This window comes from Gossypium hirsutum, chromosome D11 (assembly GCF_007990345.1).
Source record: "Gossypium hirsutum isolate 1008001.06 chromosome D11, Gossypium_hirsutum_v2.1, whole genome shotgun sequence".
Lineage (NCBI taxonomy): Eukaryota > Viridiplantae > Streptophyta > Magnoliopsida > Malvales > Malvaceae > Gossypium > Gossypium hirsutum.
The window spans coordinates 71,330,283-71,341,139 of record NC_053447.1 but is presented as its reverse complement, the minus strand read 5'-3'; the positions used below and the strand labels follow the sequence as shown (position 1 = coordinate 71,341,139).

Below are 10,857 nucleotides of genomic sequence, written 5' to 3'. Positions count from 1 at the left end.
ACACCCCTGCCATTGCCCATGTCCTTCCTTCCTTTCGAGGATTGCAGTACCTCATCGCATCGAGATTCCAAAGGAAAAGCCTTATGTTTTGTTTAAACGACAAGAACAAATAACAAGGTGTTATTCAACTTGTAATTTAATGTATGCCAACATAAGCATCAACACACAAGTCATATGTATATACAGGCAGGAAATCGACATCTTTTGGAAGGGTCCTAATCCAAGCATTATAATTGAACATATCCTTGGAATACCGTCGAAAACAATTATTGTCTCATAATCAATTGTGCATCCCTGCATTTGAGTACTGTTTGGAACATTAAAAATGTGTTTTTTCTTGAGTTGGTACATATTATGCAACAAGAAAAATAAAGAACACAATTAAGATGTTTACGCAGTTCGGAACTTGTCCTACGTCTGCGAGGCTTTGCCTAAAGATGAATCCACTATGAACTTCATAGTACAATGAAATTATTTAAGCTTAAACCCTCAAACACTTGATGCAATCTCACTTTTGTACAATGAAGTAAATTCTCTCCAACTCATTTTAGCTATGCTAGTGAAAATTCACATTCAATACTCAGATAATTTTCCTACTATGAATCAAGCTCTTAAAAAGCTCCATGTAAAGTAGAATCATAAATTTTCAAATGTAATATGTCTGGCAATTGCCATGCTTGAACAACGACTCTTCCAAAAGCATCAATGAACCTGAAAATTACAAATGCCAACATAGAATATGTTACAAATCCCATTATTATCAGCCTTATATTTGCACATATGTGTGTTCAGTATATTGCTGTTGATATATAAATAATGAAACATTTCATCAACTTCAACCTCACCACCAAATATTCTGAAGCATCTTCCTTTTTTTTCCTGTTTGGACCTTCAATAACAAATTTGGCTGGAATTCCAAACAGCTAAAAGAGTGCCCTGCATGAATGAATATTATGAATTTGAATACCTCCAAAAGCCTGTCAGTATCACAGGTACCATCTAATATAGTAATCAGTTGGCATATATTAAGAGAAAACATAAATATATATAAAGATATGATAGGTAAGTGCTTAAATGAAGAAAGCAGAGCATATAGTACAACCATTTTCAAGGCTTCATAGGCCTCTCTCTCCACATCAATGGTTTTTTAGAATTAAATTATTAGAAGCAATTGTCAAGTTATTATTATGATTTAAAAGTAAAAAGCAAATAGATAAATTAGCACCTCTTTTTATGCATATAAAATGATTGAAGTTCACTAATGCCTTCCTCCAATGCCTTTCTGCACAAATCAGCAAAAATATTATGAAAGATGATAAGTAAAAAGTAGGCTTAAAACAAAGGGATTTTAACAAGGAAATTAACAGTATCCAACTTCAATGAAAAATGGCATCAGACCCCTGACTTGGAGATTCAATATACCACTCTTATTTTTCTTCAAAAAAAGATAAGATCATCAAAATAAATAAATAACAAGGACGGACCAACCTGATCCAACCCAATCTCGGGGATGTGAGCAATCTTATGCCAGTCAGCGCCAATGTCCTTCCGACATCTTTCCTCCAACTGAGGAATTTCTCGTATTTGTAAATACTCCAAACTGGTTAGGCAACGCATCTCGTCCGGAAGAGATGTTAAATTGGGCAAATTAACGAGATAAAGCCGTTGCAGATTTGTTAGATGTTGAAGCCACTCCGGAAGATGCCGACACTTTGGAATATTTTGCAGCCATAGAGAGCGCAGGCTTGTATGATCTTGGAATATTTGGATGCCAGCTCCAGATAACTCCAGCTCCTTGCAGTCCTTTACTTCAAACTCTTCAAGGAAAGTGAGATGTTGGAACACCGGAAGCAGTGACCTCAATCCATTGCAGTTATGAATTTTTAATATTTTCAATTGAACAAGATGTTGAAGCCAAATGGGGAGAGACACCAGCTTTAGAATATCATCAATCTTCAAATGAGAGAGATTCTTAAGGGGTTCCCATTGCATGCCCTCTAAATCAACCTCCTTGAAATCTCTTATTGTTAATCTTTTGAGGCTGGCGAGATGTTGCAGGCACTCATCTAGCGTGCGAGTGTCCAACCCCTCAATGTTGTGTACATTGAAAGATTTCAATTTGGAGAGTGGAAGAGAAGAGGTTGAAGTTGATGGGGCATTAGCATTGATGTTCATCTTGATAGTCTGCTTTAACGGCCTTGAACTGGTATTCGACAACATTAGATCTTCATTGAGTGATGGATACAGTGGCATAAAAGTCAAAGGGCAATTTTCAATTTCTAAAGAGGAAAGACAAGGAAATGCCATGGTTGATGTTCCCATAACTGTTGTGTCGTCCTCGTTGGAGTCATCATCGATTGGTTTTGTCGTCCTCCACCAACTCTTCATATTCGGACAGTTGAAGAGCAAAAGATGCTTAAGTGATGGGAAGAATGATTGTGGTTCTCCTTGACTTCCTTTTGGGCTATTATCATCCATGTACTCCAGCTTAGTACAATCATATATCTCCAGCCCTTTAAGACAGGGAAATTGCACAAAGGACGGGACTTGTTTGAAATTACCCCGATATATTCTCATATAAACGAGATTTGTGAGCAACGAAAGCCAACTTGGAAACTTGGCATCACCCCTCCATCCTCGAATACAGAGCTCCTTGAGATTAGGATGGGGTTGGAGGTCTTCAAGTGACTTCTCATCATCATCTTCATCATCTTCATCATCAATATCAGCATTCCATTCTAAAACCAACGATCTCAAATGTTGCTTCGCTTTCAAATTAGCAGCCTTAAACTCCTCTTTTGCATTTTTTACGAATCCCAAATTTCTTATTCTTAACTCTCCCCTTAGGTTGTTAAGCAGTCTCAATTCACTTAGATCTGCACCGCCACCATCTTTATCCACTACAAACATGCTTAACGTCTCAAGTGAAGTCAGCTTCTCTATTCCACGTGGCATATGAGTTAAACGAAAACAATCTTTACACCCAATATGGGTAAGATTCACCAATTTTCCAATCTCCTTTGGCAATTCTTCAAGCCGAATACACCCATCAAGTTTCAGCGCTAGCAAATTCTGAATCTCGCAAATACTCTTTGGGAGAGACTTAAGACGGAGATTATAAGAAAGATCAAGGTACCTCAAATGTTTCAACTTGTCAATGGAGGGTGAAATCATCTGACTACCTAAAGAATGCAAATCCAATACACGCAAGCATCTACAATTTGCAATTATCAAATCCCAAGTTTCTTTGCTCAAATTTGGAGAAAATTTGTTTGGATACCGTAACAAGGTTCGCAACTTTTTTCCCTTAAACAAAGGAATTAATGCAGGATTAATTGATATGTGGCGACATTTTTCACCACCATCACTTGCAAATGTATTTAAATCTATAATACTACTCTCCATCCCTGCTACTGATTTAGCTAGATCATGCATTAAATCATGCATTTTACATCTCATTTCGTCCATCAAGTCTCCTTCTACTACCTCTTGAAAGAAACTTCTTTCAACTAAATCTTTAAAATATCCAAATCCGATCTCCTCAAGAGATTGACTTGGATTCAATTGCTTTACAAAACCTTGTGCAATCCAAAATTGAACAAGTGTTCGTACATCAATTTCATGATTTTTTGGATATAGTCGACAATAAGCAAAACAATGCTTCAAATGGGATGAGAGATGATCATAACTCAACTTAAGTGTAGGTAATATCTCACCTTCGTTCTGAGATATTCTAGCAAGTTCGTTATCTTTAAAAGAAAGCCACTCACTTTTAGTTTCTTTGGAAGATAACGTACCAGCTATCGTCCTTATGACTAAGGGAACTCCACAACACCTTTTCAAAATCAGCTTTCCTATTTCCACAAAGCCTGAATCTGTTGAGTCTGCCGATCTTTGTTCAAATGCTATCTCTTTGAACAAAGACCAAGCATCATTATCAGACAAGCCTTTCAGAACATAAGGCTGACATTTACTAGTGACCTTGGCTACCTTAGAAGAACGAGTAGTTACTATTATCCTACTTCCTTTTGCCCCACCTACCAATAACTCTTTTAAACTATCCCATTTTTCCCACTCATCATTCCAAATGTCATCCAAAACAAGCAAATATTTTTTCCCACCAATTTTTTCCCGAAGTTGTTTTTGCAATTGGTCCATTTCGAGATTTTGATCTGGTGCTTTGCCAGTTGCAGATTTGATAATGTTTTCTACAATTATTTTGACATAAAAAACATCTGAAACACACACCCACATCATCAACTCAAAATGATTTTCGACCGTTTCATCATTATAGACAAACTGAGCCAAAGCAGTCTTCCCTAACCCTCCAAACCCCACAATTGGAATGATGTAAACATTCTCTTCACTTTCAAACTCTAACACGAGTTTTAGAAGAGCTGCTTTATCATCGCCCCTCCCTATTATTTTATCTTTAAAAGAGTGCGTTAGCTGCCTCTTTTTAGTCATGAAAGAGGTTTCCATGGGACGGTCGCGCTCTACCAAGTTGAACACCTTGGCTTCTCTTCCAATTGAAATCAACCTGTCCCTAATGGTCTTAATTTTCCAACCCGAGCTCCAGAAGAGAAGGCGTACCTTTTTCGCCAGCCTGTTCCCACCCAATAGATCTGTCGGCAAAGCTTTGGTAGAGAAATCATCGAGCAAGTCGTCAGCATCGTAAAGTACATCTTTCAGCTTTTCAAGCCAATCTTTGACCAGTTGGCTGGTCGCGGATCGCTCTTCTGCGTCAAGAATCACAGCTTTGATTGTAGAGACGGTGCTTTTGAGGTCGTCGAGTTCATCTTTGAAATTCCACCACAGTGCAATTTGAGAGAGAGTAAAGGAGCTCAATTTAGTAATAAGCTCTAGGGCGAGGTCGAATGCAATTGCTTCGGCCATTGCTGGTTCAAACAGAAATCAAGCAAAGAAGTGTTTGGTTACAGCAAGAGGAGGACTAAAATGAGAATGCTTGGAAGAAGATGAAACACAGATGTGGATCCATACATGCAGAGACTAAAGTATTTTTATAGGTGTTACCATCCACCCACCAAGTAGTATAATTAAATGAAAAGAATGTTGATTGGTGGAAATGGTCCCATTGTGTTTAATGTTTGACAAATACTTGACAGTTGGGGTTATGCACAAGTACAAAAACTTGGGCAAAATTTGTCAATGCGGGTACCTACAAATAATTGAAATATGTGAGAGAAATGAGCTTCAAAAGCTGCACACACGGTAAAACCAATTAATAAGCTACAAAAGTAAAAAGAAGGAGCCAAACTCTAATTTTCTTTCATCTTGCTTGTTTCTTTATTAGGCATAAAAGAATATCTTACTTTGCAAGAAACTAACACTCTCTTAACGTAAACAACACCTTTCAGTAGAAAAAGAATGTAAAATGTTTTACTTTGTAAACCTCACCCGCCCACATTGTGAAATGGATTAGGCAAACAAAAGAAAATACCAAATTCGATAAAGTAATATTTGGGTTTAAATTTGGCAATTGTTATTGTGTTAGAGTTTGAATTAATTTTTTTTAAGTTAATTTCTGAATTTGATAATTGTTCTCAGATTTAAATTTGGACTAGACATTTATTCCCACTTTAGGGTTTAATATTGAACTTTTTTTTGTCAAAGTTAATATCTAAACTTAGCAATTGTTCTCATATTAGGACTTGAACTAGCCAACTGTTCTCATGGCTTAGACTTTTCTTTTGTCCAAGTTAACTTCTGAACTTAGTAATTGTTATCATATTGGAGCTCGAACCTTTTTTAGATGAAATATCAAAGTCTAACTTGAACAAAAAAAAAGGTCTCAATGTGTAAACAATTGCCATCTTGAAGGATTAACTTGAAACAAAAATGTTCAAGCTAGGATAATTACTAAATTCAATCCAAATAGTGCATTAACCCTCAAAAAATACTTAAAATAAGGTTAACATTTAGAGCACGTTTGGTTCGCTGCATTGGATTAGAGGTGTATTGGATTGGATTAGAGGTGTAATGGAATAGAGGTGTAATAGCAAATCAACTGTTTGGTTGAATGTAATGGAATAGAGGCGTAATAGTAAAACTGTGTTTGGTTGAATGTAATAGAGGTGTAATAGCATAATGGAGAAAACTAAAATGACCAGAATACCCTTAGCATAATTTTGTTTTGGTAAATGATTATTGTTATTGTTATTTAAATTTTAATAAGATTATTTATTATCAAAATAAATAATTTAATCATATTTAAACATAATTATTATTTAATATATTTTAATTAAAATATATAATTTAATAAAATTCTTAATAATTAGCAGAAATTTGTTTTGGTAAATTATTTTATTTAAATTTTAATAAGATTAATATCAATAATAAATAATTTAATCATATTTAAACATAATTATTATTAAATATATTTTAATTAAAATATATAATTTAATAAAATTCTTAATAATTAATATTCTTATATGAATTTACTCAAACCATAATATATAATACAATTTGGAGACCTGGATTTGTAGTAATTAAGTCCAATTCATTTCTGTTTTTATCATCTTCAATGACTTGAATCTAATGAATAAATATGAAAAAAATCTGCAAGAGTACAGCAACCACATCTGACATTGGAGTAAAAAAGCTTACTTCATTCATATTATTAAGAAACTAATTACAAGTGCTAATCCAACTACATTAAAGAGGAAAGCTTTCTTCATCAAATATTATTAAAGAACTAATTCCTAATTCCAAAATGCTAATCCAAAAGAAAAAAAGAAAAGAAAGTGACCCAATTCAAGAATCACTAAGTTCAAGAAATTGGTTTCAACACATACATTTTGCATGAATGAGGGTTCAACATTGTTGTAATATTGCCCACAAATCGGTTCTTCAGTGTTTTATGCTGCAAGAGATTCATATATGTGCATGAATAAGTGAACTAAAGCAATGGAAAATGACAGTAGGATATACTATAAAGCTTGTAGCTATAATTTGAGTACCTCCCAAAGGTCCCTAGCTTCAACTACAGTGTTGGGGTCTAGTCCCATATCCTCCCAGAACGCGGTTACAGAATAGCGAACTGAACCCCTATTGAGAATGACAACTACTGTCCTATAGCTGGAAAGTGGCGCAACCCAAATCTGTTACAAGGCACCAAAAAGGTAAGTGACCAATCCGAGCATGTTATATGATCATATGGTTAAGCAAAAGGGGTTGTTGCATAGGTTTCACCTCTTCATCACCGTGCATCCTAGCCTTCCTAGCTTGAATACCATAAGAATCTAATGCAGAAGATCGCATTAAGTTAAAAAAGTTCGATAACTATTGATGCATTAAAGCGTTTTTGAAGAACTGTACTTCTAATTATGTACCTTGGTTAACAGCAATGACCTCTTTGTTTGAAATGATCTCTATAGTCTCTTGTGTCATATTCCTTATGTCGCAGCCGAGAAGAAGAGGAGCCTGCAATAGCATTCATGTTTTTCAGACCAGATATGCAACATCATGCATATCAACAAGCATAAAAAAGGTGAATATCAATTGTAATACCTTGGAAATAGCCCATAAGCTGAAATGTACTATATATTCATCTTTCGTCATCCCTCCATTCCCGATCTCAAGCATGTCCGGATCTATCGATATAACAAGAATTGTAATCACAAAACATTTAATATGGTTCAAAAAAAATTGCAGAACTAGAAGAAAACTCTAACCATTCCAACCACCGGGCCTTGCATATTGAGCATACAATTCATTTTGATCAGCTCTCGAAATCATACTGCCAGGCAACAAAATATCGTAAGTTATACTCTAGGCCAACTCTAACATCCTCCAAATACGTTAACAAATCTTTACCTTTCCCATGTATCAGTTATGTCACAAGTTGTCCTCCAGCTATTTCCTACATGGAAACCCCATTCAGCAGGGTGAATTTCTCCCCTAAGAAACAAAAAATCAAACACATGGCAAAGTAAAAAAAAAAGAATCAGAAAATCGTTACTTAAATTAAAAGCTTAAATCAAACTGTGATTTAGACAGTACCATTCACACAGAGAAAAGAATATGGGGCGGCCAGCCTTCTTCAAAGCTTTAGACATAACAGGATATCTACACGAAAAATTAAAGCAATATATAAGCATATAATATGGCTGCAAATCAAAACAAAGAAGACAACTACACCACCTTTCAATTGGCTTTGATCCATCATGGTGACAGTTATCATACTTCAAATAATCAATACCCTGCATACAAAACAATTATCGCACGAACCAACTTGATTAAGCTTTAGGTTCAATTAAAACAAGGGAAATGATCACTGAAAATCATACCCAGGAAGCAAAGGTTTTAGCATCCTGTTCTTCGAAACCGAGTGAACCAGGCATTGTCTTACTACAAGTATAATACCTGTACAAATGAAAACACTATTAAATCCATAAGCAATTGTCATATAACCTATGCAAGATTCATACAATTGAGCATCAATAGTAAGTACATTACCCTGCATCTCCATAGATTCCTAGCTTAAGACCCTTGCTATGAGCATAATCTGCCAAAGCTTTTATCCCAGATGGAAATGTCGAGTTCTTAGGCATTATATTGCCCTGAAATTTGATCAAAATCCAATAATTATAAGCCACAAAAAAATATTTTTTAATCCTTACATACTAAGAACATCCAAAGCTCTAATTACCTTGTCATCACGAGCAATTTCAGCCCAGCAATCATCTAAGAAAGCAAAAATGTTGAAAATCAATGATGACAAGTAAAGGGTATTTATTTTTTTAGATTAAAGTAAATGAAAAATTATAATAACAGCATATACCTATATTAACATATACATATCCAAGTTTGGAAAGACCAGTTGAAACTAGAGCATCAGCTGTCAATAAAAACAAAAAATATTCATGTTTAAGCTAATGTATATAATACTTTGAAAAAAAAAGAAAAGAAAATAATTTCAAATAAAAAAGCATATATATGGTTACTAATACTATATTTACCGGTTTCTTTTACCATCTTTTCATCAATATCGCATCCGAAATGATTCCAACTGTTCCACCTGCAAATTCGAATAGGGTATACAAAACACGTACTTATTAAACAAGATATCTACTCTCTCTAAATCATATTACTGAATTACTGGAACTTTAACAAAACATAAAAATATTGCACGGAATAATGTGCCATCTTTGGCAACAATGAGGAAAATAGAAACTCAACTCATGAATGTAAAATTTGTCATACGAAAATGGAAATATAATTTACTGAAAGAAGTATATGCTTTAAACTTTTTGATGTTGCTCTTTCAAAAATCAGGATTTATAAATTACACCGCACATAATTTATATGAAATCACCATCAGAAAGCAAGGGATATTAAACCCAAAAAAACTTTCGTTAACTAAAACTACAGAAGAGTAAAAGATTCATAACCATGAAATCAGCATTAAACTACTGAAGAATAAAAAGCCACAAGTGCAATTATACAATAATTCTAATGAAATCAGCAACAATTTCATAAAATAAAATAGCAATTTCAACAGAAACTACTGAAGACTAAAGATTCATAACCATGCAAAAATATTTGATAAAAGATTGTCGAACAAAAGAATTGGCAGATTAATTTCGGTCCGAAATAAAACTCACCCGATATTGGATTAGAGGTGATGACCCGAAAAATGCTTCACTTTCAAAGGATTCACTGGATTCAGCTATCAGGTATTTCCAATTTTGTGAAAATATTGAAGAGCAGTAGAGAGTTGCAGATAGGGTTGGGAGGAAATGGGAGGAGACAGAGATTGAAGAAACGATGAGGACAGAATAATAAACAAAAACGGTGGGAGATGGAAGGAGAAATTTTGAGGACAGAATAGGAGAGGGTCGGGTAGGGAGGGAGGGTAAAACAGAGAGCAGGGGACGGAAGGCGGACGTAATAGGTATTACAGGGATTTGGGAAGGGATTACAAAAGCAGCGAAAAAGGGGATTAAGTCGGGATTGGTTTACGCCCGTAATGCCTATTACAGCGAACCAAACGCCGGATTAGAGGCGTCATGTAATACGCGCGTATTCGGCCTGTATTGTATTAGGTAATACACTGAACCAAACATATCCTTAATGTATTATCAATGAAAATTTTTAATTTCACAAGTAGGTTTTAAATTCTATCACACCTTTCATTAAAGAAAACATTGTTTAACTTGAATCCTGTGTGTTGGTTTGATAGTAGGGGCATTCACTGCCACAAATGTGACTTGAGTTTAAATTGTGCTAGTAGCGTTATTGTTGTTAAGGCTTTACTCTCCTCTTATAATTCACTAAAAAATAAATTATTTTACTTTACCTTAAAAAGGGTACGTGCCACCCACTTAACTTTGTTTGTTTAGTTTTTAAACTTCAAATAAGTTTCCTTCAAAATAGAATAATAAATAAATAAATAAACGTATAAAATGATTAGTTGCACTATACATTTGCAAATCATAGCCCAAATTGTAAATTAGATTTTAAATTTCAAAACATTCTAATTGAATTCTCAAAATTTTATAATCATACCAATTTGATTTTTCTAAGGATAAATCTCAAAATTATAATGAACTTTGATTTATTGTGCCATTTGATATATGAACTTTGATTTGGTGCAATTATATATATATGAAATAAATACATATTTTGATTTAATCATACATATTTAAAGAAATAAATACATCAATTTATTTTTTGTAGTGGATAAATATAATTATTTGTTTATCCAATATATAAACATAAACCATTGTTATATCAATAATTGTGTTAACAATTTGTAAGAATCGGATCAAATCAAAATTTCAATTATAAAATTGCACAAGATCAAAATTCATGTATAAAATTATACATTAGGCT

General features: G+C 34.2%; 2 protein-coding genes across 2 annotated transcripts; both read right to left on the bottom strand.

Annotated features, from left to right (window-relative positions):
• Positions 1 to 742: 742 nt before the first annotated feature.
• On the bottom strand, positions 743 to 5,014 carry LOC121202852 (putative disease resistance protein RGA4). Its single transcript, XM_016867051.2, has 3 exons — positions 1,489 to 5,014; positions 1,226 to 1,282; positions 743 to 936 (listed from the first exon to the last, which is right to left on the bottom strand). Exons 1-2 carry the CDS (start codon positions 4,894 to 4,896, stop codon positions 1,259 to 1,261), a joined length of 3,432 nt encoding a protein of 1,143 aa, XP_016722540.1. The 5' UTR covers positions 4,897 to 5,014; the 3' UTR covers positions 743 to 936; positions 1,226 to 1,258.
• A 1,594-nt stretch (positions 5,015 to 6,608) lies between these two features.
• LOC107942789 (alpha-galactosidase 1) lies at positions 6,609 to 9,168 on the bottom strand. The gene is made up of 15 exons (XM_016876506.2): positions 9,122 to 9,168; positions 8,982 to 9,040; positions 8,804 to 8,860; positions 8,672 to 8,706; positions 8,479 to 8,582; positions 8,310 to 8,385; positions 8,164 to 8,222; positions 8,023 to 8,088; positions 7,837 to 7,920; positions 7,695 to 7,759; positions 7,531 to 7,613; positions 7,353 to 7,443; positions 7,213 to 7,262; positions 6,981 to 7,121; positions 6,609 to 6,883 (listed from the first exon to the last, which is right to left on the bottom strand). Exons 1-15 carry the CDS (start codon positions 9,166 to 9,168, stop codon positions 6,791 to 6,793), a joined length of 1,110 nt encoding a protein of 369 aa, XP_016731995.2. The 3' UTR covers positions 6,609 to 6,790.
• Between the last annotated feature and the right edge of the window lie 1,689 nt (positions 9,169 to 10,857).

Bases quoted from the DNA above. Each gene is read 5' to 3' on its own strand.
- LOC121202852 (XM_016867051.2), bottom strand. From the start codon at position 4,896: ATGGCCGAAGCAATTGCATTCGACCTCGCCCTAGAGCTTATTACTAAA. The intron at 1,283-1,488 runs GTTGGTCCGTCC...TGATTTGTGCAG, and splicing joins CCGAGATTGGGTTGGATCAG to AAAGGCATTGGAGGAAGGCA.
- LOC107942789 (XM_016876506.2), bottom strand. From the start codon at position 9,168: ATGGCACATTATTCCGTGCAATATTTTTATGTTTTGTTAAAGTTCCA. The intron at 7,760-7,836 runs GTAAAGATTTGT...GTTGCCTGGCAG, and splicing joins ATAACTGATACATGGGAAAG to TATGATTTCGAGAGCTGATC. The intron at 6,884-6,980 runs GTACTCAAATTA...AATCTCTTGCAG, and splicing joins AAGCTAGGGACCTTTGGGAG to CATAAAACACTGAAGAACCG.